Source organism: Haliotis rubra, unplaced genomic scaffold (assembly GCF_003918875.1).
Source record: "Haliotis rubra isolate DU_JTF1 unplaced genomic scaffold, ASM391887v1 Scf40, whole genome shotgun sequence".
In the NCBI taxonomy this organism is placed as follows: Eukaryota; Metazoa; Mollusca; class Gastropoda; order Lepetellida; family Haliotidae; genus Haliotis; species Haliotis rubra.
This window is the reverse complement of record NW_025767080.1, coordinates 2,182,264-2,209,810: the sequence shown is the minus strand read 5'-3', so window position 1 is coordinate 2,209,810 and position 27,547 is coordinate 2,182,264. Positions and strand designations below refer to the sequence as shown.

At 39.3% G+C, this 27,547-nt stretch overlaps 1 protein-coding gene across 1 annotated transcript in view; it reads left to right on the top strand.

Annotated features, from left to right (window-relative positions):
- The first annotated feature begins 1,001 nt into the window (after positions 1-1,001).
- Positions 1,002-27,547, top strand: part of LOC124287366 (neuroendocrine convertase 2-like) — a 44,010-nt gene continuing 17,464 nt past the window's right edge. The window contains exons 1-3 of the mRNA XM_046723876.1: positions 1,002-1,393; positions 24,687-24,791; positions 25,530-25,706. Of these exons, the coding sequence (XP_046579832.1) occupies positions 1,196-1,393; positions 24,687-24,791; positions 25,530-25,706 (480 nt within the window). The 5' untranslated portion in view covers positions 1,002-1,195. The remainder of the gene's footprint in view (positions 1,394-24,686; positions 24,792-25,529; positions 25,707-27,547) is intronic.

Below are 27,547 nucleotides of genomic sequence, written 5' to 3'. Positions count from 1 at the left end.
ATTTCTTTTTTGTATTTGGAAAACCGATAGGTCACGACGTGGGGAAAATGTATGCATTTGCTGTCCCAAAATGACTCCGAGTTCTATGTTAAGAAGCTTAACGGATTATAATTAACAATTAGAAAACAAACGCAACCACCTCCGTTTCAAACGCATGATATGACCGATTCCGAAAAGTCGAATGAACTATCTTAACTCAAAAATTCAAATTTATAAAAAAAACAATAGCTGCTTTGAGAAGAGGGATTTTTTTATACACCAATTATCCCATATCTACCTCGGGCGTGATGATTTGGAGATGAACAAAGCTTTGAAAGAACAGACATCTCTTCAGTGAAATTATTTTTGTTTATTTCCAAGCATGTTAAAGCAGGCTGGTGCTACTCACATGCACGATGAATGTTCTACTCGAGGTCTATATTGTTCTTCGAAATTCACAGTCCATTTATAACAGTTCATTATACCTTTAACAAACAAGATAAACCTAACAACACGGAAATGTTTGTCTGTACGACCGTGAGGTGTTGGCTTTATGTCGATCATTAATGATTTATCAAATCTCTGCGCTATTGTCTGGTCTTTTCAGTGTTACCTCAACGGACGAGATATAGCAATTGGCCCCGGGCGGCAATCGTTCACGCACAAGACTTCCCTGCTAAATTTAATTACTAGTGAAATCGATTAAAAGCATTCTTAGGTGGGGAGCATAATAGCCAAAGTAAGTTGTATATGGTGGGAAATTGCATGAGATACTGTCTTGGGGTACCACAATTCTAGACGATCGGCAACAGGACGATTCTTGAAGGAGGACTTAACGAAACAAGGAGACATACTCCCAGTTTCATCAATCTGCAGCCCAGACCCATCTTCGGGTGCATCTGTAGTGTCAAGCGGCGTTCTGTTGTCCGCGGAATTTTCCCAATAATCCCAATCGATCTGCCATTATGGCCGCCGTTTCCTAGGATGTGACGTCAAACAACCACGTGACCAGAAATTGTTATCGATCGCGCGCCATCACCGCGCGAAGGCAAGCGAATATTTTATTAGGTGCTTTTTGCCAAGAACGACCAGGTCGGGGATTCAAGCAGAGGAAAGGAACATCAGATATTGAAGTAGGAACACCGAAAACAGCACCTGAAGATTGTTGTTGGAAACACAAGAAGGACAGACCGGAATTGAGGGCGTACTGTTTGAAATGGTTAATTTTCAGTCATGGAGAACTAGACGATTTCTGGGAATATTGGTAACATTGGCTCTAGTCCTTCCAGAGCTGGTCGTATGTAAGGAGGTCGAAGTGCTTACTAACTCCTGGCTAGTGGAGCTTGAGGCCCCTGGAGGAGCAAGAGTCGCCAGAGATGTAGCAAAGAGAACAGGATTTACCTATGTGTCTCCGGTAGGTAACTGTGGTTCATGGGATCTTCTCTTCTTGTCAAGTGGCCGTGGTGATGGTCAACGATGGTTGTTGTGGTCGATGCGAGTTTGGAAGGCCAGTAGTGCCCATTCCATTCTTGCTAGAGCTTGGTTGATACTGTAGCACGTATATCTGTACGCTTATTACTAGTTCTGAAATCGCTATCTATAGATATGTGAAATGTTGACTGAATCAATGCATTTATTGACTTATTTCATATTGTCAAAATGTATAATCTATGACAAATGGGTTTACTTTGACATGAGATTGTTGGAAAGATGACGTTTTACGGCATGTTTGTATCGTATTTTTACGTTTTCAAATAGTCATCTGCAGCTGAATATTGGAAAATATCTATTTCAGAATGGAGAATATACCATATAGAGTATTCATTAAGCATCGCCATATGATTACACAGGTCTTGCTCTTACCCTGACAGAGTAATCAGATATAGTACTTTTTTGTAAGTCATTGGTGGTGGTCACAAAGGGGTGTTAGCACAGGCGAGAAATTAAAATTGAACCTTTGTACCAAACAAGTTGGCTCTAAAACACCTTGCAATTATGTATTTTTGTATTTGTAGAGTATGAAATGGTTGGTCCCTTAGCACCTCCAGATATTGTATCCCAACTACGTCATCAAGCGGAATCGTTAGATTCGATGATGGCACCAAAACAAGAGCCCTCGAATCCTATCGATGTTTTCACACTTACTGTGCAGGTGCTTAAACGTACATCACTCAACGCACACGGCACGTCATGACTCACGGGTTAATACACGTCTAACAAACGTGACGTGGACGGTGTTTCACCTCTCTAAGGACCTGTAGCGGCATGTCGATCAGAACTTGTGCTATAGGCGTACACTCGGCATTAGTAGTATATTACATCACATACCATTAAATCTGTTAATATAATACTGGTGTCGCCACTATCAGAAAATTAGAAAAATTATAATTTTTACTTGATGTGTCGGGCAAAAGAAAGTTTCAACTGGTACTTGGGTTAAACCGAACTATCTGAAAGTTTAACAAAACCTTATTGAGCTGACACGGTAAGACAAGAGTAATGTTCAGGTTCAAAACGCAACTATGATATTCGTATTAAAATACATCACCACCATTAACATTCCTTGCTTGATTTATGCTTAGCCATTGTCGATCATGGACGTGTACTGTTTAGTAAGGTAGTTAAGCTTTGTGACATATGGCGATTTGGAGAAGTTGGAATTATCAAAATAGTCATCACTTGGTGACCTTTGTGATCTCTCAATCATGACTGAGTGTTGGTTATCGCTTCCCGTTTTGTCTAGATATTTCTCATATTTCCTATTTCTGATATGCATATGAACACTTCTGTGGTATGGCTGTACGTTGTTTTGTAGCCAATATTCAGTAAACTACGATTTATGAGATTCCCGTCACTGGGTTTCATAACGAAAGCTTCTTCTGGAACAGGTAAATTAGTCCTTACCACGTGAAACCCTGTTAATCCAGATGGCACAATCCCAACTAAAGCACCCGTGTTAACAGACAGGTATTGCCACTGACCTGGTCCCTGTTTCACAAAGCTATCGTAGCTACGACTGTCGTAAGTCTATGTGACATTATAGGAGTTACGACAGCCGGACCGCTACGATAGCTTTGTGAAACGGAGCCCTATACAAAACATGTTATTGAATCGAACTCATGGTGTTTGTATTTGCAATATGTCAGATTGGGAATGAAAAACAAACCTTTTTATAAGTTGATCTCAACAAAATGACAGAAGAAAACGAGTTTACAGTTTCATTGCATTTCATCTGACAAAACAAAGTCATTATCTTACGTTTCGTTTTTATCAAAGTTAAAGATATCCTCTCTTTAATTATAATTGCTTTGTCCTTTAAAAAGGTTAGCCATGAACAACCTATACTATATATGTTTCTGCCTTAAAATGGCCAAATAATAGTATTTCTTTTTTAATTTCTCTATGATCAAAGATGGAACTGATCTTTCTTCATTTTTAAATATATTTTATTTCCCTCACGATATATCGAAATTATGTTATTGTCCATCTAGACATTCTAAATGCCAATTTCTATTTTAGTCAAATTCATAACATTTCCAGATTACACATAATTGGGAAGCTGTATATTATTACAGCAACTCCCACGACATTCTGGCCATAATGTTCTAGATACACCACAACATTTAAACATATCACGTCAATATTTACCGGCGCCAATTATTCAGAAATCAGATTCTATCTCATACTTCATTATCTCAGTCAGTTCAATCTCATGTACAGAGTGGCAGGCATCCTTGCATTCTCAAGACATGGTAACATGAGTGCGACTATTCACATCTCCCGTCGGCTGTAGAATATTCACGTATCTCCCGTCGGTTGTACAATATTCACATATATCTCATCAGCTGTAGAATATTTACATATCTCCGGTCGACTGTAGAATATTCACGTATCACTCGTAAGCTGTAGAATGTTCACATATACATCGTCGGCTGTAGAATATTTACATATCTCCCGTCGACTGTAGAATATTCACGTATCACTCGTCAGCTGTAGAATATTCACATATATATCGTCAGCTGTAGAATATTTACATATCTCCCGTCGACTGTAGAATATTCACATATATATACATATTTCCCCTGTCAGCTGTAGTGTATTCTCCCGACAGCTTTAATTGTAGTCTATTCACACATCACCTTTCATCTGTTGGTTGTTCGCATTTCTCGAGTCAACTGTTGATTGTTGAGATTTTCTTATTTCTCCCACCAAGTGCTGTATCATAAAATACATTTTACACACAATCTAATGGAGAGAACTAACATACATAAGTTTGAAAACTGCATGTTACATTGTATCATTTTACGTGAACAAACATTCTTCTGTTGTTAACATAAGATATTTAAACACCACCAATAGCATCACTTACTATAAAATATGATATGCCGAAACAGCTTTAGGAAATTTAATGGAAAATAGGATTTTCAAGATCGGAAATGCCTTTAGGCTCATATTTGATTGTAAATGAAAACTGGAAATTACACAAAAGCAGGAATTAATGTATAATATTTTGAGCTGACAATTAGCCTGATTTGTTGTCTCAATACCATTATTTATATACTACTATTTACAGCTAAATGTGATCAGCCAATTTTCCACAACGATCGCTATGCAAATAGGAGGTTTGTCTGTCAACTACTTGCTATGCACAAACAGGCCATACCTTCCCGGACAAACAGTAAATTGCCCGCTATTATGACGAAGTCTAGGATATCGCTTGCCTCGCATTTAAACCCTGCCGTGTTGCCTAACACTGGAGCAGTTCTAGGGTGGCGGTATGACGACTATTTACTTTCATTTCCAAATTGTACATAATTAATAATGTGCGTCACCGAGGAAAACGTTTCCGTAAGCGTGTTATAAACACTTTCAAATTTGCATTGTGCTTGTCTCCGGGTATTGGTTTGTTTCTTCGTCATCAATAATTCACTCATTTAAAAAATAATTATGTTCGTTGTGACATATTTCTGAATCCCTAATATATGAAGCTTTTTCAAACTATGTGAATATTTATCTTTTTATTCGGTTCTATTGTATGTCAAAGGTTCATTTGTTTTTTATTCATTCGATAAACTTCACTCTTTTGGGGGGGATTTCAGTCTTTTCATTGAGTTTCGATGACGTTTGAAATGTCCAAAATTCATAAAACCTTACTTGAAATGTTGATTGACATAAAGAAATACAAGTAGCCAATTAAATGCCACTGAACCTGAACGCTCCAGTTCTGTAAGTACTGTTAGGTTTACTGTGCCGTAGACGTGTAAGGAAGTGCTAGTCTGGGGTTCGAATCCCAGCTTCGACTCAGTTTTGATATCCACTTAGCTTATAACGGTGCTATATATGAATAGCCTGCCGGACTGTGGTCATTCCCCAGACGATATGACATGTTATAATCAAACTGTTCAAAAACAGAGTAACATCGAGCACACTAACACACCAAGAGTGAGTGATTGAGTCGTGTTTGACGCCGTTTTGACCAGTATTCTAGTGAGGTGGGAAGTAAGCGTCGTCCATGACAAACCGGAAGTTCCTAGGTAGTAAGTACCAGCGAAAATGATGTAGGTTTTAGGGTTTTACTCGCTTTAATTAAGATTTTGAACCTAAATTATCGTTAAATCAGTATAAAATTCCTGATTTCAATCGCTGTAGCATTTTAGCAGACAAACAGACAGACAGACAGACGGACAGACAGACAGTTTTTATTTACCTCTCACCTCATAATATAAAATACAGACATAGAATTTATTTAAAAGTACAGCGAGCCACCCCAAAAAGGGTTATGAGAGACGATGTAAAACGAAATGACATAAGATATTTACATAAAATAGCAATATATTGCTTACCACAAAGTGCATTAAAAGTACATAGGATACTTAAATAAGTATACATTGTAAAGGTATTTGTTAAATATGAATTGTACACAAGGATTATAAAACCCAAGCATGTCAACACTCAATGATATTACTTTACTTTCAATGTTATCTGGCGTGATAGCAACGATTAGCGAAAACCTGGGCGTCTGACAGCGTGAACACATTATTTATTCAAACTAGTGTACGTTTGTGTTAAATTTAGTTTTACTCGGCTATTTTAGGATTTGTGTCAAGATATAACACGAGCTGATTGTATTTGATTGCGAAGAATTGTACTCTCACGGTTGTTAAAATGAATAAAACTGTCTGGGTAGGTAGTATGTGAACCGATTACACATTTAAACAATAACAGGATATTATGCAATAACCAAGAGCAGCTGAAAAGCCACTGTTACGAAATAACACTGAACACTATATCTTCACCGAATCGACACCGGTATAATGACTACAAGTAGTCAAAATTGACACAATTGCAGTTCCCAAGGAACCCACGTGCATATACCGGTTCGTACTAATGCATTACCGTTCTGAGATTTGTTATGTGTTCTGTTTATAACCGCCTTGTAATTTGCTTGTTTCTATATTAAAGTCGCCAATGCTAATCTCGTCGACCACGTAGGTGTAACCTCCTCCCATGCCGCCTCTGGCGTCCTCCTGCTTCCCGTCACAGCGTAGGATCATCGCTGATAACGCTATGTTTAGTCCGTTACCGTAGACATCCCCGCGGCTCGGGTGCAGTAGAGGAGCGCCATCTGGCCATAATTGTTACAAGTTGTAGTGTTTAACTAGATTGTAGTCGATATTGCCACACCTACGATGGAGTCGTAACCATGATAAAATATTTATGTTTTGGTGTCGATTTTGAGCTTATATAACCAGTTCACAGTGGATGTTCTGATATCTAATGGCAAGCGTCTATGGAGTGATTGTAAAGAGGTATTATGAACTGACCTGTTATACATCATGTTGTGTTAGTTGATGTACATACTAATTCAAGCTATTTGAAGACTTCGTGGATTGTTGATGCATCATTTCGTTTTTGATTATCAAGTTCAGAACTATCACTTGTCATCTGTTTCTACTTTTTTCTTGTTTCTGTCAGATACGAATATGTGGCAGGTATAACTATGTAATACGAACATGTGCCGGAGGTACAAATATGTGGCAGAGATACGAATATGTGGCAGAGAAACAAATATTGGCACGCGAATGCTCTCAAGACATTGACATTATAAATACAATTTTTCTCACTACAAGGCCGCATGCCTCACTTTACTACAGCTTGCTTATGTCCTCAGTGACTTCACCAATTGAGGATATCAGAAACAGGCAGTTGCATTATACAGTTACCAAGCCAGATAAGGCATGGGTTGTTGTAATTGATATCTAGAGTGGCAAATCCCTTAAATAAAGCCTTGTCACGTCGAACAACCATTCTATTATACGTAATCCGCGACCATGACCACGCGAGAGTTGACTCTGTGTAGCTACGGTGTACAGTTCATCGATGTTTGGATAGCGTTTAGATATTTATAGTAATTGGATGGAAAGGTGAGAATGTTTATAGTTAGCTGATAATGAAAAGATTACCGGAAGTTTACTAGATAGATATGACGTGACACTTTTACCTTAAGCTACAAGGTAGGTTTTTAAGTCATAGAGTAGTTTTTTGGTGACTTAAAGGGTAAGAGTCACAATACTGGTTTGATGTGTCTTATGGGGTAGGTTTACTGTAAGTCGATGTTTAGGTTTACTGCTATAGTCCGTTTGGCTCAAAATCGATGAATTGCAATCTAACTCGAAAACTACTAAACATATAATACTCAATGAAACGCTGATTATAATCAAAACATCAGACCAACTCTGTGAGTTTTTTTGCAGAATTTAAGTCCTAAAAATAAAAAAAGTTGTTTAACAAACTACCATTAAATTTTTAACACCGTTCACTATTTGTTACGAGGGAGGGGTGCAAAGAGAGGAACAGCCAGGTGTGCGAGAAAGGATGGAGACAGCACAGGTATATGATTCCATAACTTTGTGGGCACTTGTGCACGTGCTCCGCGTACACCTGGCTGTTCCTTTCTTTGCAGTCCTCCCTTTGACTACAGTGCCTATCTAATTTTGAATTCGTACTGACGTTGTTTTTTCTGCTGAGTATATTTTATGTATGTGAATAGTTTACAGTAATGAAGCCATTTGTACGACATGTGTAATATAGTTATTGATTCCTTTCATCCATTTATGATTTTTTATTATCCTGATCCAGATTATATCCAGTAAGTGTTCTAGTTCATGCACACTAATATAAGTCATAGTACTTTAGCCTTCTGTACAGTTTCATTATCATCTGTATGTCAGTGAAATGGTTCATGCACACATATATAAGTCATAGTACTTTAGCTCTCTGTACGGTTGGGGAGGTGGGATATCCTAGTGGTTAAAGCGTCCGCTGGTCAAGCCCATTTCTGGTGCCCCCCACCGTAATATTGCTGCAATATGGCTAAAAGCGGCGTAAAACTAAACTCACTCACTATGTACAGTTTCCTTAGCATGAAATAGTTCAGGCCCACTACCAGCAAGTGGTCCCCCCCTCGTTAAAAATAGCGAAAAGTGAAAACAAAATAAAGATCGTTTGTTAAACAACTTTTCTATTCGGGTGTCTAAACTTATGACACTCATCATCCCATCAGAGTTGGCCTGTCGAATTCATGTGACTGTGCCAAATTTGGTTGTGTTGCAATTATTAGATTGTGTGTTAGTAAGCAATTCATCGGTCTAAAATAAAGTCAAACGCACTACATAAGCCATCTGTCTGTCAGTATATAAGGGAGAAGCGTCAGCGTATAAGGTGTCTTGGGCCATCTATTAAACAAAATGCCATACAGACAACCATTGCTTTGCTCTGCGGCTCAGATCTCAACGTAACGGCATGATTATGACTACAACACATTACCATAATGAAATAGTCATGCAATACCGAGCCTGCAGACTGGGAACGAGACTTGTGTTACTGCACACAGTTGTGGCGATGTACATTGAAATAGTAACATTCACCCACACCCATAATCAGAACTTAGCTTCATCGTGTTGTTGTGGTTTGGGGACCACAACCGATGCTGTGCTAGGACATGCGGCATCGGTCTCTTGAACAAACTACGCTTCAATTGTAGCCTAAAAGGATATTTTCAAGGTGCACAAATAAATTACATATTTTTATGCAACATTATGAAGTATAAAGCATACAGTTTCATGTGTATTATTCCGTACTTGCCAACCCGGAGGTAAACGTATTTTGTTCCTGTTTACTGAAGCAAACAATCCACATGTGGAAATAAGAAAAATCTATGACTATCCTCAGTATTACATCTTAACATAGAAGAACATTAGCCATAGTCAAGTGTACTATTTTGGAAAGTCCGGATCTTGTATGTGCTTAAGTACCGCATAATTATAAGGAAAGAGAACAAGATTACTTTAAATGATTCCTTTACTGCATGCAGAGTGAGATGTATGCATGAGGGGCGGTGGAGTAGCCTAGTGGTTAAAGCGTTCGCTCGTCACGCTAAGGACCCGGGTTCGATTCCCCACGCTGGTACAATCTGTGAATCCCATTTCTGGTGTCTCCCGCCGTGATATTGCTGGAATATTGCTAAAAGCGTCGTAAACCAAAACTCAGGCACTCACTCATGTATGCGTGTAGCAGGATGTATACCATTTTTAACTGTGCATTAGCGTAAACATCTATCTGTGTTCCTGATATACGCTTCGCAGAGATAATCATCGTTAAGTGGAACTATATTAGAGAACAAGAATATCCATAGTCATGGCCTCGTTGGTTGATGTAGACACCACGCTTATCTTGAACTTTGGATAACTGATATTCATATGACGTTTAATACTTTAACATATATCGTACTATGAGTTTGTTAAAGGTTATCATACATGAGTTATGACTGAGCTCGAAGTATAGGTTGGAACACACATGAAACTATCCCTGATGATGATGGCAAAGTTACTGTTCCCAAGAATCACCCAAGAAGTTCTAACGTATTGGTTGGGGCACACTTCAAACTATCCCTGATGATGATGGCACAGTTTCTGTTCCCAAGAATCACCCAAGAAGTTCAAACGTATTGGTTGGAGCACACTTCAAACTGTTCCATATATTAATGGCAATATATCTGTTCATCCAAAGATTAAAATAATATTAAATCAGTGGCACCTACAATGAGAAACGTCAAAGAATGAATATTCAATCAATGGTCCTTAAATATCCAGTAGTCGAGGTTCTTGTCACAACCGATCATGTTGCAGTCGTCTACTGCGTTGCTGATGTCGCAGTGTATGTCCACGTTATCTTGGTTTGAATGTCTACGAATGCAGAAGATGCCTATCCTGTTGAATATTGTAAGAATATGTACTCATTGACTATGGATAAGATCACCTTTTGGCTTTCCCCTACCAGAGTTTCAGGCAAACTCCCTTGTTAGATTGAATTCCTGAGTTTCATCTATCCAGCTGTCAGATACCGAACAAAACAATATACAAAATGTATGAGCTGCCGGCGCTACCAGTGGGGCAGGATATGCTAACCCTTTTGGCACAGTGACCAATTCATATAATTTCAACCCTTTTTTTCTCATGCCCAGTGGCATCTATGTCTTCGGATGACCGAGACTGATTATATTCTCTTGCGTTGACCTTTCATATGTAGGATTCCAGCTTGGTACACAAGCTTCTTACAGCATCAAGGATAGTGTTTTGTTCACATAATGTGACAGCTACTATGAGGATCTGAGCCTCCCAGTTGGACGAGAAAGTGTGATGATGAGATGCTATATCGCTATTCCTTCTTCGTGTAATTCATCAATTATTTACATGGTACGTGTGCAGGTGCTCACCATGACCCAGAAACGCATCCGCGATCAAACTGAATATTTCAGCTGTCATCCTGGTCATTACCTCACGGGTATTTCTGAGACTGGAGTCGTTCATACAATAGCGGTTGCGGAGAATCAATAGACGTCGTAGACGCAACAGCGTACATTTCAAATTTCCAGGTGCAGAAATGATTGTAAATAATAGTCATGGTTGAATGATCACTGTTTAGCAGTACCGTGTTTATGTTCATACTTATGTATGTGACTGTAGTAGTGTTGACAGAAGTGATATCTGTAGTAACTGTAGTGCCTAAAGCAGTATCCTTGGTAACAGGAATGACAGAAGCGATGTTAGTCTGCCATGCAGATCCCGAAATAATATACCCAATACAGCCCATGCAAGTTGAGAACATGTGTCGTGATCTAATGAAGACAGTCCCTGGGCTCTTTTTCATTGTTTTATGAAGATATTTTAGGAGGATTTTCCTCTGTAACTAGGGACTAGATATTTGTCTAAAACGATATTTGTAGTAATAGGTATGATAGTCTTGATAACTATAGTGGTAACAGTAGAAGAAATTGTAATCATAGTGTAGGCACACGTAGTGATAGTTGTAGATGCAAGCAGCAGTATTAGCAGCGTTCGAAATTAAGGCCCGAAGCCGACTGAAAAACATTCGGACCCACAGCTTTTTCTTTTCTGCAGGTCCTTATGGCCGACAGCTTTTTTATTCCAAAAACTAAGAGTATTATTTCCATATTAAAATATAGGGCTTACACATTCTGATCAGGACCTACAACTTTTTATGGTTCTGGGTCTCAGGGTTAAGGGCAAACACTGGTATTAGCAGCTAAAGTAGATGTAGTAACACCTGTACTCTAGTAGTATTGGCTCAGAAACAAGATCAGCAGTAATATTAGTAATTGAAGAAGTAGCAGCACCAATAGCAATATGAAGAAGTAGAGACAATAGTAGTAGTAAAAGTTGCAGCAGTGGTAGCAGTAGTAGAAGCGGTCGCGGGGGTAGTGGTTCCAGAAACAAAAAACATGGGCAGTTATAGTCGTGGATAGTTTTAATGGTGGCAGAAATAAAAGCGATAGTGTTAATACTAACGGAAGTACTGTTGAAGCATAACACGAACGCCTGTGTCTTTCCATCTGAACACACCCGGCCGGATCCACCCACACGACATTAACTGCAGCAACTACATCAACATGCCTCACGGGCACGATACGCTCACCCTTTTGCACCTGGTATCATCATAATTTGATAGTGTTTCATAAACACATGCTTAGGAACTGTGCCATGCTCCTTCCTCTTTGCAGAGACTTCCTATAGCTGTACACGTGTTTTTGACTTTAGAAATCCATTCAAGTTGACGGAAAAGAGGTATTGGTTAGAAACGTTCGTGACCATGCGTTTGTATGGAAATGTGAATCTCTTGAATTTTGCATTCTCAATCGAATACAGTGTTTATACAGTGACAATACATTATTGGATTCAGGAGCTCTCACGGAACTCCCACGGAACTCCCACGGACTCTCCATTAGAGCGCCTTCCCCAAAGACAGGGGACCACGTTATACACAGGAAATATCCCCTCGACTGACGACGTGTAATGACGTCACATACAGCACGGACGACAGACAATGTTTAGCAAATAGCTTTGTCAGGCAATAGAAGCAATCGAAGTCATTTCGCTGCGCGAACTGCCATGGGGATATCTTGTACCAGTAGGTCTATTTCGCTATTGATCACGTAAATGGGAATTGCACACACATTGTGACGTCAAACAGCTGGCAAACAGTTCCCGGGTAATTGCTTCGCGAGTGACGTCATCAACATGCTTGTGTTGGGACTGGCCAAAAGGTCAGCCGTGTTGGTCAATACACACCACACCAAGTGACCGACGAGCTGCGTGGTCGATATGTAGCCTATCTGGGACAAACAGAATTATCCAAGTGCTCTGCGTAGCCATACTTCTGGGACCGAGCTATGACTGCCATATTGGAGTTCACACTGGAAACTGGATCTATCACTTATTCGTTGTGATGTACCGCGTGAAGTAAACGTGGACAACGGCACTGTTGATACAGGCCTTGCTGACTAAATATAACTCGTACCTGATAGACGACGCTTCTTCATCACTATATCAGACATTTAAAGTTCCATTCCAATTTATGTGTGAGACCACATTCTCCATTTTATGATGCTTTTGTTTGTCCTTTTAACTTGGATGGGTTGAAATAAATATGAAAATTACTGTGTGTACCGCACAATTATCAAATCAGGCATATAATTGTTTGGGGTGGAACATATATTGGCAATTCAAAACTGTAAGAGAAGTGAAGCAGAATGTTTCATGTTTTTACTGTCTTCCCTGCATTCCTTACATCAATACAACCTTAAACCTTGTGAGACTATTTCTGGTACCCCCCAATTACACAATCTCTAATGTCTAGCCACTAGTGGAAAATAAAAAACTAACGAGTTAATTTGATTCTACCAAAACATTCCAACACGACACCAACTCAGTTAGGTCGACCTACATTCTGAAATCAATGACCAATAATACCTCCCATTACGCCCCAGTCCCTTATTTTGCAATACAGAGGCACTCAACAGAAAAATAGACCTGATCATCCAAACGAACGAACGTAATAAAGTGTCTGTATTTATATCAAACTCCATCGTATCTCCGGCTTGGCTGGCTCTTACAAACGTGAGTAACGGGATATATTTGGGCCAGAAATACATACAGGGTCCCTATTTTGTGATATATGCTGTTTAATAGTCCGTCGGAATTGCAGTTCCAGTTTCTATATGTTAGTCAATAGCAAGATATATAACATTAAAATGTCGACTATTTCACAGGACTTTCATAAGATACTCAATATTGAAAGCACATAATGACTGATTTAACAAGATCTGTTCGGAGAAGTAGAAATGTACATTTCTTCAAAACATTTCTAAATACGTTTAAAGTTTCCATTTTTGATACATAGCTCTTAAAGAATCTAGTATTTCTCATTTTTTCAGTACATTGCATTTTAAAAGTTGGAAACATTTTGTTAGATATGTCTTGGATTCTTTTTCCATTTGTTTGCAAATATGGCGGCACATTCTTCCCTGGCGCTGCCACCTTTCACTGTCCAGACAGACAGGCCAATCGGGTTATAGATCGGTCCAAGATTAACAAATTACTATGTCATCATCCACGCCAGTACCTGGCTCTTGTCGTAAATGTCAAAAATGATGACATGACTTCAGAAGTCTCAGGAAGCTATCGAATGTTTACACGAGCCACTTGGCTTTCAGCGCTTGTTTCTGGGGATTTGCAAGTCGGTGTTCCGTTTAAGTCTTGCATGCATAACTATGATGAACAACGTGCTCTAGCTTCAGCACATCCTACTTGTGTCTAATAAAGCTGCACACAAACTAGATGTTTGAGTTTCAATAGCCGTTGCCATCAAAACACGCCATGATGACAGACGGTCTCTGGGGAGGTCAGGCAAACCTGGCAAGGTCAAACCATTGTCGTTCTCTTGTTGTCGTGTGTGTGAGAACAGTATATCCGTACTAGTTGACCAGGGCAAGGATTGATCTACCGGACAATGTATCACGTAGTTTCACAGATTTTGTGTTATAGGTAGTGTTACCGCACTCATGATATAAGTACCTTGCATAACATACGCGTTAATTACAGAGAGAGAGAGAGAGATACGCGTATATATGCACAACATACGCGTTAAATATAGATGTGTGCGTGTGTGTGATGTGTGTATGTATGTATTTATGTATGTATTCATGAATCTGAACGGAATGCTTGTACTAGGTAGAATGTTGCATTTTAACCCACTATAATTACTGAAACTGAAAACTCATGCTAAAGAGCAGCTGGCTAATTGTTTAAGTATTGGATCAGGATCGAATCCCAGTCCCAGCATGTGTCGTGTGACAGCATGTGTCGTTTGACAGTTGTAAAAGCGCAGCATAAACTTGTAACATGAACTATACAGAAATTAAGGAATTGGGTTTATGGACCCATATGTAATGTATACGCTGCCTATGAGAAACTGCCTTGTTTCTCAAAATACTAGTAGGTTTCATGGTAGAACCTTTGTTCTTGCGCAAATAATTTTGGTGTATATTTAAAGGCTTTTGACCATAAGTCTTGACTTGTCTGAGTACAGACGCCCTCAGCAATACTTCCTTCTCACATATACTATAAATAAGTCAGTTGGTAAATATTTGAAATACAACATCTATTCCTTTCCTTTAGCCCAGTGGGTGAATCGTTCGATCATAAAGTCCAAGATTCAGGTTTGACTTTTCCGTAGGTATTATGTGTGGACATGTCCTGACCACGTCTTGTGTATGCTCGAACACTGCTCAAGGCAACAGATCCACGCACTCACCATCCTTGCATTCACACATCCTTACTGAAAATCAATTGATCAATAAGTCAAACCAAACTATATTCACCTTGCTGAACTACCTTGAATTGCAAAGGACAATTTCATTTATCTTTGTTGGAACGTATTAAGGAGGCATGGGTTAAAAGCATTCTGTATTCATGTTTAACATTCGTTTGAAATTCCACCGTTTCCACCAAACTCATTTCGACCTCCGAAGAAAGTTGAATCCGTAGCAAGTCGTGTGGATGATTAATAGCCTCAAGACAGGTTTCATGAGTGTTTTTCTCTAATTTGCCCATGCTTGGAATAGTAACTTCCCCTCATCATCATTGACCTACTTACTGTACATTCATAATGCTGTACTCTCACTGAAGGCCACAGATCTTTATATTCTGATGTATTGCTTCTACAAGGTGGTTTACAGAAAGGCATTATCTCGACAGCAAGTCTCGTATTGATCGCTTGTCTAAATGTTTACGTATTACACACTGGCAACCTTTCTGTGTAGAATATACTTGAATGTCTTGCGTGTAATGTGAAAAACATTGCTTTGGTTTTACTGGTGTTTTATTCGCGGCTTTTATTATTCATCATACACATTGTTTCTGGACAAACCACTGCGATAGGTCTGCAGTGAAAACCCGTTACACCGCTAGCCTGTAAATTGTACTCTTGTGTTTTAGAAGAATATATTTTAAAGGTCTACAAAGAACAAAATAAAAATATTGTATATTTCACAATTCATCCAAGATTACATGGGCGCCTTCGTTTGGTTTGTTATTGTAATTATTTTTATGGTGAACACTAAACCTCAGTTTCTCAAATGGTGTGATATCACTCTTTAGGATTATGCTTAAGTGGGAATATACCACAGAGGCAACACAACACAACACAGCACAACACAACACAGCACAACACAACACAGTACAACACAACACAGCACAGTACAACACAACACAGCACAGCACAGAACAACACATCACAGTACAACACAACACAGAACAACACAACACAGAACAACACAACACAACACAACACAACACAACACAGTACAACACAACACAGAACAACACAACACAGTACAACGCAAAACAACACAGTACAACACAACACAGTACAACGCAACACAACACAGTACAACACAACACAGCACAGCACAACATAACACAACACAGTGTTCTATATACGAAACCCAAACACACACAATGGAAGATATTGCATGTAATACTTTAGTTCTTGTTGGAGTATATTTGCATTGTGTGTTTGTTTCTTGTTCTACGGAATATTCCAGCTCGATCATCGTGAACTCTTAAACGTTGTTTGACAAACGGGTGGTTGATGTCACGAGCACCGTTCCTATCCGTGGAGTACGAGGAATCGCCTTAAACCAAACTTCCTTGCCTGGCCATCTTTCTTACCCAGCCGCCTCCTAAAAGCAATACCGTGTAGAATCATTAATTGGACAGTATCATGATGCAGTTTAAAGTGTTGTGATTTGGAGATTAGAAATACATGTGGATCATCCAGTTCTTACGTAAGGAGTTTATTCGCTGTCCAGAAACCTATGTTAAAATTCAGTTTAGCCTCAGCGATGACCATTGCTTTGTCATGAGTTAACCCTACTCGTACATTTCAAGACCTGATTCATTTCCGGCTTTACTGTCACACTAAGACGTGATTGTATTGTTCAAAGCGGCATAAAACACAACCATTTGTACTGAATTTGTATTGTATGATTGACATAGCCGAGTGTGCCTGATCCTACCCTGACGTCAGGTATAAATACTGGTGCTGTCAAGGTCTGCTTTGCCTGTTCCAGACGTTATTAGTCACAGACTGATCCGACAAGGATATAACTGACCATGAATGTATGAAACAAAATATTATTGATTACATCTCCTTAAAGCAAATCATTCATATCAAATCCCCTTGACAACTGATTCAGGTGCATGCAAAGTTATATAATGATCATTAGGATGGAGATGCTTCATACCGTGCAACGAAATATGCTTTATGTTGCAATAAAAACGCCTGAAGTCTCTCTAAGGAGTTACATTATCCAAGAACAATACAATGATGTCATTTTCTCATTTGTTCGTGTCCAGCCACTATAATCAATGAAGACCACCGACGTGCCTACTGTGTACGTATTTGTTTCCAGTCAGCCTGCTATCCCTGGACTATTATCTCATGCATCGACTTCTCTAATTATCAAGGAGGGAATTTTTCCCTTTCCATCACAGGATCCATTGCCTCCTGAAATTTGGACAGTTTCACGATAAAACTGACAGGAAATCGATAGCTTTGGTCTTTAAAGTTACCAGGCATTTCCCTAGGCACGTAGAACTATCGTTATTCTTCCAACACAGGGCTATAAGACACGAACACTTCAGGAACTAATTATTAGTGAAAGTCCCTGCGGTAAGCAGGATACGTAGATTTTTACCGTTAGAAACGACCCGATTGTCTGTTATATCTTACTTACAAATCATTTATAAAGCGTCCTAGCTTGTTTCGAATCATAAGCCAGAGTTGTGTGTATTTTTATATTCAACGGTATTATAGAGTATTTGTATCCTGGGAATTTATTCGCACATTGTATCGGGTATTAAGTGCAGAGGGTGGAATTCCGTCAAAAACTCGATCAAATTCGTGATCGTTGAAGGATGAAATGTAGATCTACAGGGCAAACACCAAAATATGCAACTATTAGACATGTATTTCAATGTATACTATGTGTAAAGGAATAACGTCTCATTGCGTGAGTATTTAAAACAATGGATGGTGCTATGTTTCCATGGTGACTGCCTGTAAAATTATAAGAGGTATTGATATCACAATGCACAACCGTGCTGCAAGGGAGGGATTTTAATACAGTAATTACAAAAATGTTTTCTTTCGCGTGACATGCTAACATTTTATCTTACAATGACATATGTGATATCACCTTGTTATATCAACACTAAGAAATCCAGAACATTAACTTTCCAGATATGATCACACCAACATACCAATCATTGAAGATCATAGACCATCGAAACACCAGGCTGTACTGTTTTGATATACCCCGCTTATAATACGTTTAAATCTCTAAAATGATGCATTAAAGACATAACAAGCAAGACACGAACGCCCTTACACCCCCACACTCACTCACGCACGCACGCACACACACACACACACACACACCTGGGTTGATGATGTTTTTCCTTTAGTCAATGTTTAGACTAATGATAGCGCGCGCTTGGGAAGTTTAAGGTTTCCAGTTTCGATAGACATCCCTGCCTTAACTGATTTATTAGTCTAGATATTGACTTAAGGAAACCATCATCAACCCAGGTTTCCAGCTCAGCACATAAACATCCTTAATGTTTATCTCTACGTGCGTTGTATGGAGTGTGGATGGCTTCAAATATAAAGAATATTCGCATGGGCATTCTCGGTATTACACCGCATACTGGAGCTTGTGGTGTAGATACCATACATACCCCTTTCTTGCGTAGCTTCTGGCGCCGCGTTTCTATGGAAACAAGAGATGCATCGGAAGGCTTCCGTACATTAGAGGAGACAGAAGGTGTAGGGGGAGCAGGTGGCTGGGACATCTTGAATCAACCACCCTAGCACTTTGGAAGAAGTGGAAAATCTATACGCTTTCTGCTAGAAAAGTGTCGTTCGTCTAACGCGTATCTATGACCTTCAAGATCATAAGAATTAAATAGTTCTATAATTTTTGCATTATGGCCTTCAAGTACTTCTTATCGTTGGTGACGGAATTGCTAAGTGGTATGTTTATGCATTTGAACATTGGTTTTTACATTTACGCATGATATATCATTGTAGATTTGTAGATTAATATTTCGTGTCCTATTCCTTGTAACCTTGACATTAGTTAGCTTTCGTTGCTTAAATTTCCTTTCTTACAAGGAATACAATAAGTCTTAAAATACAGCGCCTCGAATATAACAAAAAAACACAATTACCAGTGTCTGAGGGTGCTTGGTAGTCATTCACCTTATAGGAAATGCTCCAGTAGGATGGAGAATACTTGCAACAGCGTCGTATCTGATCGATAAGCTTGATGAATGTAAGACAAGACTCAAACATTGATGAAGTTACCCCCAAGTAGAAGCAACATTATTCTGTATTAGTACTTACTTCCCACCGGAAGTGCTAAGTACTGTAAAGGTCGCTAGTCGATCCAAGCATACATTCACTAGGATTCAAGCAGCACTCATCGTGCGAGGATTGGTAACTAACCATACCAGTGTTTCCAGGAACAGAAACAGGAAGTCATGAACAATTGATGTAAATGGTCATGAGAACTGGCCATCCATGGTGGCCAAATTTCGCCGCCACGCTTAACGACAAATGCCTTCTTATGCAAGGTCCATTACCAGCAACGTGCTATAAGTACCAATTCTGTTTCCATGGTAACTAATCCATGTCCTACTAGTTGTTCATAACACAATGTGATCCATACAAATACCTTTCCGCCTACATTAGGATCATACTGGCTTCCTTCTGTTCCCGATTCTGGCCATGTGGAGTATCTATAAGATTCACTGATCCCTCAATATCCCCACACTTTACTGAGAAAATATGTTGGTTATCTATTAATGGGATTAAGATAAGGACTGGACGACTCGGAGTCCGTATGAAATATCAATGTTTAACTTGCGGAACGGTATGTGATTGGGCTTGCACTATCAAACATTAGTCGAGGCCAAACACGCACGCACGTACACGCACGCCCACACATACACACGGTCAATGAGGAATCCCTGCTTTGTCACACTGCACAGTGAATGAGGTATTCTGACAGCAGGGGCACTGAGAACCATAGATCCAGAAGTATTATACCTCAATCCTCTCATTAGGTGAGGTGAGGTGAGGTGAAATTGGGTTTTACGTCGTGCTTGAGAATATTTCGCTCATATGACGACGTGCATGCGTGTGTATGTGCATGTTCGGCTGCTTGTACTAGCCCAGACTTAAGCTGGTTTATAGTGCTAGCCCACTGAGATACCATACCGCATGCCAAGCATGAATACCCCATTCAGACACATTATACTGACTCCGAGCCAACCAGTCCTTGTTGTACCCATTAATGCCGAGCGCCAGGCGGGGACCAACCAGTACCATATTTTAACGTCTTTTGGTCCTCTCATTAGGGGTCAAGGGGCAGAGAGAAAAATGTATCTTTTCAAAGCGCTGACTGACCCTAATTCTTGAGTGCGTGAGTGACCTCGGGTGTTGGCAGTATTTCAGCGATTAACGCCTTGAAGGTCCCAGGTGGAGTCGCAAATTAAATCTGGGGAAGGTAATTCTGTGTTCTGGAGGATAGAAAGTTGAGAAAGGTCATTGATGTTATCTGCTTACTTTCATACATGGCCTTTACTGACAGAGGTGACGCTTCAGACCGCCCCTGTTCCAGATTAGGCCCAACTAATTCAATAAAGCAGTTTCTGAAATGTCAATGGGATCTTCCATGAAGGCTCAGACTTCATAACGGCCTCTTGATAAAAGGGATGCTTATTTTCTTAATGTCAATCTCGTACGGATTTCTTGCTAAATTAGGCGTCACGACCGTCCCTGGCGTCTCGGTCCCACAATGCACTGTGTGCCTCATATTCTTGCCGGAATGCTATGATTGCTGGTTCGAATCCAAGATGAACCATGATTAGGATTGATTCGTCAGTGTCTGTGTATGTGGTTTGACATTTCTTGATGTGTACAAGTACGTGTTTTAATCGACGGTAATCCTGTTCTCACTCACTCATTGTTCATGACATGTGTTGTTGCATTGTCATGTTCATGTCGAAATATAAGACATAACATGGACACTCAGCAAACTCTGACTGGATCAGGTAGACACACGTGGTGACTTGATTGTTTGCTTTCGTCGTTGGTCTTAACATCAACCACTAGTTTCACTGGTTTAGCCCTCCCGTCGTTATACAGTTGGAATATTGTTGGTTGGCGATTAGCAATTACCACAAACCACTTGTCAGTTCTTGACACGGACGGGAAGTAAAGATTTGTTGGTCATGGTTTACCTATAACATATCTATTTATCTTTACAACTATACTCATGCCAAAAATGGTTGTCACCCCCCTCCCCACCCCAACCCCACGCACACACCCCACACATACACCACACCCCCTCTCCAATAAAAAGAAAATGAAGGGGGTGACAACCATTATTGACATGAGTATATAAACAAGTTCAATAGCTTATAGATATACTAGCAGCTGAACAGTTTTAGATTATGCTCGTTCCAGGACAAATAGAACTAAGTAGAATCTCTACCAGCTTTAATGGAGATAAGCATATCGCCCAATGTATAGAACTCATCACATTTCATTGGCTTCTCATAAAAAGGGTATTAACTATTGATTTTGTTTTGCTTGTAATTGCAATAAATATCGAATGACACTGACAACCATCCATGCAATGGTTTGGATTGGCAACTAGGGAATATTTGTTTGATTATTGTCCCCGTAACGTTTCGGATAAACGGGCTTTTTATTTTACGTTTTAGGTATTACTTAAATTAAAGTGCACAAAACATCATTTAATTTCCAAATAGCAACTTCCTCAGTTTCCATTCAAACCCACTTAAATCCGCTTCAATCTTCCACCACGATAAAAACAAGACACATCTCTGGAATGAGTCTAATTGACGTCAGTCTTAATCAAGCAGCGTTGGTCTTCAAACTGACATCAAAGCTAACCAGTGGCAGTTCCAATCTTCTAGAGATGGCCTGCTCCTGACAGTAATCGCTTGAGCCTTTACAGCTGCACTGTCACTGGGGCTAGCAGCCCAGCGCTTCTGGTACCTGGATCTCATTTGGCATTCAACAAAACGCCTTTCTCATCCTCTGTGTAGCACTGTGGCCATGTCACGGGCATCACCGAGGAACTCGAGTCGGATACTGTGGTGATTGCCGAACTTCTGGTTGTTCTGCTGATTACCAGATAAATTATTCATGATATATTTACTGTTATTCTGGGTAATACTGACACGGAAACCTTAGTGTTAGGATGCGTTGGTTTGTTTTGGATTTCTTTCACAAACGTTTTGATTTAGCTTATTTTGAAATGTCAGAATGGGGTGAAAAGAAGTCATTTTGAAATGTTTCTGTACAAATGTTTTCCTCCTCTGGGTATCTATATTCATAAATCGTTTTGATTTTCGAAATCTATAAAACAGTTTGAACTCATTTAAAGTGGAATGATATATTTTAAAAATCAATTCCATTGCTTCCGGACAATTCATTACGACAGGCAACGCAACGCATTCTTGCTTGTGCTTATACATAATTTTACTTTTATATATACTTTAGCATTAAATGAAAGTAAAACTACTGTGACTATTGCCACTTTGCCGTGATTACATAACCCAACACCCACACCCAGCAAAGTTGGCTTTAATGTAATATCCTTATTGTCGCTAGGTAGTGTTCACACATGGGCTTTTGTGCAAGCTATTATTCCTCTCCTTCACTGTTACCATATTGAGAACATATTGAAATGTTGAATTGAACGAAGATCACTGGGTACATGTTGTCATTTCTGCATTCCAAGTTGATGGATACGTAATGTAAAAGTGATTGATGAGTGCAATACATGGCAAGTATAAATGTATTGCGTACAATTGGTGATCATTCTGAATATAAATGTGAATAGTGTAGATGATTAGGACGTTAGTCCTAGATTATTTTCAAATCTATCCGTTACATCGTTACATTTATAAAGTGAAACTTCCTCAGCCAGGACCGTCTTTCTGTAACTCCGCAACTGATATAGACATGACCTCTTTCTTCTCTCAGCCATCGTGGCCTGGTAGATTGAGCATCTGCCCGGAGAGCATAAGGTCGATTGTTCGATTCCCGGCGGTCGCATCATACCAAACACATTATGATATGATCTTTGTTGTTACTCTACCTGATGCAGGGGATTATGGGGATCTTAACGACTGGTCGACGTGACATCAGTGTGAGACGTATACCCGGTAGACTGCAACATGGTCTCTCAGTTAGATTTAGACATCCATCTCAACGCCAACTGCTGTGTCCCCAGCTGCTCAAATTACCTTAATTATCTTTCGCGAAGTAGTTCGCTCGGCAGAGGTGAATACCATATGAAATATTGATGATGATCTTGACCGTCTGATGACAGGCATTGTCAGGCGGTGTGGAATCGTATGTTATTTATGTATATCACATGCTTGTTTCTATGAATATAATCATATATGTCTTCTGTATTTTTTTTCATACTGAACCATTAACTTGCCTTATCTCTGGAGAGAAATAACACCATTACTAGTCGTGTGGGCAATTGCTTGAAAAACACATTAAATTTGTTGTCTTTCGGCTCGAATCAGCTCAGTCGTTTCCGTCCATTCCCCTGCATGATCATTAAGTTGCTTCTACATACAGAAATGATGTACGAGAATGCCGACCCTGTCTTGTCAAAGATTGTCATCAGTCAATATAAACATTATGCAAGATGACATGTGTTCGTTTGTTTTAAGTTTGCTTATTAAGCCGAAATATTCCCATGTGTATAAAATATACATTAATAAACTAGAAAATATTCCAACTTTGAATTACAACAAACGAAACTAAGGTTCTTGAGAGGCATATAAAAGTTGGTATTCAAGTATAAGACAAAATATGATGGATGTGAACTTCTTCTTCTTTCATCTGACGAAGGAGCAAGAAAACGCCCAGAAACGATGTTGACATCCATGATATTTTGTCTTTTAAAAGAAATTAGTTTCTCACGGTGTTTTGTGTCAGCTCCATGGAGTGTCGGCATCGTGCTTGTAGTCACTGGTGCCACCTATTTATAACAAGTCCACCCCGCATCTCCTCCCCGTTAAGGTGACAGACCATTACATGCCAAAAATGGATTGAAAGTGTCGCAGTCGTGTCCTAAATAAACCAACGATTGCTTCAAAAATGACAGGCTAAAACAATAGTTTTGTTTCTTCTAAAAACCGGTATTCTCAACACATGATGGATGTCTTGAACAACCGTTATTTGACTTGCAGCAGTTATATATAATCTTTCTCAAACAAAAAACAACAATATCCCCTTTTCCAGAATCTCTCGCATAACAGACTTGTCAATTACAATATAATTGACAGCACAAATCAATATTTATACCATACTTATTTATTTGATGGATTTAAGATTGCAAGACATACCATGGTTCACACATGTGGATTTACACGAATCGCAGCATTGATGGCATTGCTAGTGATACAGATGCATGCGATATGATACCATGGAATAGTCATCTATTAGCTCAATTATTTAATGATTCTGTCATATATTCAGCATTAACAATATTTACAGGATTTACATAATTTACATGTTTTAAGGCGTTAACAGAGAACTGGTGCAAATGTCATGTACCAAAGACAACCTGCCTTTGGAACTTTATTAGGCAGCTATTTAACTGTTTAGAAACAAGTTATTAGCATTTGTGAACTGTGATAATTATTTCAATTGCAATTTTGTTTCAGGTTCTCAACTCACAAACACAGTTTCATCTCATCCATAAGGGAGTTCACCATGCCAGATCAAAGCGAAGCATACCGCATACTAGACTCTTAAAGGCACATCCCCATGTAAGTATAACTGCTGGCTGGATTAGATATTAATTCACACGTTGCTCGATGCAGTTAACTCTGGGATGGTAATGAAAATAACGATTATCTTAATAGTCTATAAAATCATTCGAGAGCATGTATGATTATGTGTTATGTTGAGATTCCTGTCCTTTGGGGGCGGTGGGGTAGCCTAGTGGTTAAAACGTTGGCTCGTCACGCCGAAGACCCGGGTTCGAATCCCCACATGGGTAAAATGTGTGAAGCCCATTTCTGTTGTCCACCGCCGTGATGTTGCTGGAATATTGCTAAAAGCGGCGTAAAACCAAACTCAGTCAGTCAGTCAGTCCTGTCCTTTGTTTTCATTGTTCATTCTGTTCAAACATTTCGGCCATTTCGGCCATATTTAACAAAGCATGCTATTATTTTCTGTCTTAATTAATCACTGGCATGCTGTATGTAGGTGTGCTGTATAATGGTATAATTATTTTATATATGAATGTGGCTTATACGGCTCATTACTTATGACATATGTACAATATAAAAAAGTCAGTGCCAGAATATAAATGGTCTTCATTGTTCGACAAAACATATTCTATCTGGCGTAAATGCCAACTAAGAGGTGAAGGTTAACGTTATTTGAGTGGTTCACTGAAAATCAGTGATGGCACCTGGAAAAAGGTAAGGAAATTATGCATGTATCTTTTAAATCGTTTAAACTACATCTTTTAATGATTTTGCTTTTCCTTCTTTTCATAGGTAAAAAGCGCCGTTCAACTCACCGGATATTTACGTCAGAAAAGAGGCTATAAACCTTTGGATGCTATACTTACGGATTTTAGGCTACAAAAGCCCAAAATAGTAAATTACCCAGTTTTTGAAAAGCCAAAGCCAAAATTACCCACAGATCCAGATTTTGACAAAGAATGGTACTTGGTAAGTGCTTTCGTTTTCATACTTAAGGGTTTTAAGTATTTCTTATGAGTGAGTGAGTAATAAAATGATGTTTGAAATGTTGAAACTATATCACAACCGTTTGCAACGATATCCAACCTGGGACAGACACCAGTCATGAGCTACCGTCGCCACCATTGGTTCATGATGACACACAATCTACCAAGTTACCATTGGAGCCATCCAGTTCAGATGAAACTCAACCGATTTGTGGTCAGGCTCAGTGATTCGATTGTGTCATCAATTCTCATGACAAACACTGGATTGTCTGATTCGATTATTGATACAGCTTGAATATTGCTGAATGCAGCATTAAACAGCAAACAGCTTCGGGATATCCATTGGGCATTGTGTCTAAATAAAAGAAGACCACCTGTAAATACTTACGTAATGATGAAGTTCCAGTACAAATGGCACACAAGAGATTGGATGTTCAGTACAACATGTTTCGTGGAAAAGAATATATGAATGTATTATTCATTTGTTCGTTTAAGATTTTATCATTAGGAATATTTAATGTTGTCATTGAGAGGTCTCGATTGAACGAAATACACAGATATAGATTAAATCTATGCAAAGTACACCCTCATCAAATAGCAACTTATATAAAATGTTCAAAAACCACATTCCTTATTGATTGGTAAGAGGTCTGTGAGTGTTCAATGTCTTCACAGACAACAAGTGGGACACACTGTCACACTGACCAAACATCCTTTCAAAGTGTCGTGTTGGAATCTATTATACATCTCTCAGTGAAATCGCGTGAAGATGCAATTAATACCAGAGAGTGGCAGAGAGTTCCAGGACTTCCCAGATAACAAGGTATTTAATTTGCTCAATCGGAAGTACTCAGCTTTCCTCTTAAAGAGCGAAACAGCTGACAACTGGCCGGATACCAAACCTTCCTCACTTCGGACACCATTTATCCGTCTTGATGCCGATTCTTTAATGGTTGCTTGGTAACGAGACGATTTACTGGAGACATGACAAGTTTCAATTGACACTGAAGACAAATCTGTTTCCCCATATTTGTTATGACAGCCTCTCAATAGCTATTAACATTTCAGTAGTATCGGTCTCATCTGACTGTGGTTAGAATGTCACGGCATAGTGTTGGTGTGTGCCTACTCATAATAGTGCTTATTGTGAGAGTAGTTTGGGTGCACACACATCAAACCAAGGGATAGGATGTTTAACCTGGCAACATCGGTATACACTGTATATTGATTCAGTGATGAAGTTTACAGGTATATAGTTTATAGCGAAACATCCGAAACATCCTGGTCTCTCACATAACACAAGTTATCTGTTGAAGATTTACAATGTACGCCTGTGTCAAGCTGGTTCATATACTGATTCCGGTTCAAGGTTTGACGTGATGTAATTTAAATACTACACAAAGCGCCATAAACCAAACTCACTCACTCGAACAATCATCCAATCAAGTCAAGGCCATGTTTTCACAGTAAACAACACATATGGCTATTAAGCATATTCCGAAAACTGAATTGAGCATAACATCTAGATAATATTTTCAACACGGTGTTGTTGCACAAATCCTTGCACAAAATAATCAGTTTGTTGTGCCAGTTCTACTTCACTAACAAAAATAACAATATGACTAGGCTCACTGCCTTGATTGACACATGTCATCGGTTCCCAATTGCGTAGATCGATGCTCATGCTGCTGATCACTGGATTGTCTGGTCCAGACTCGATTATTTACAGACCGCCGCCATATAGATGGAATATTGCTGTATGCGGCGTAAAACTAAACTCACTCACTCACTCCAAGGGTGGTCCAGTCTTCCAAGGTACAGCAG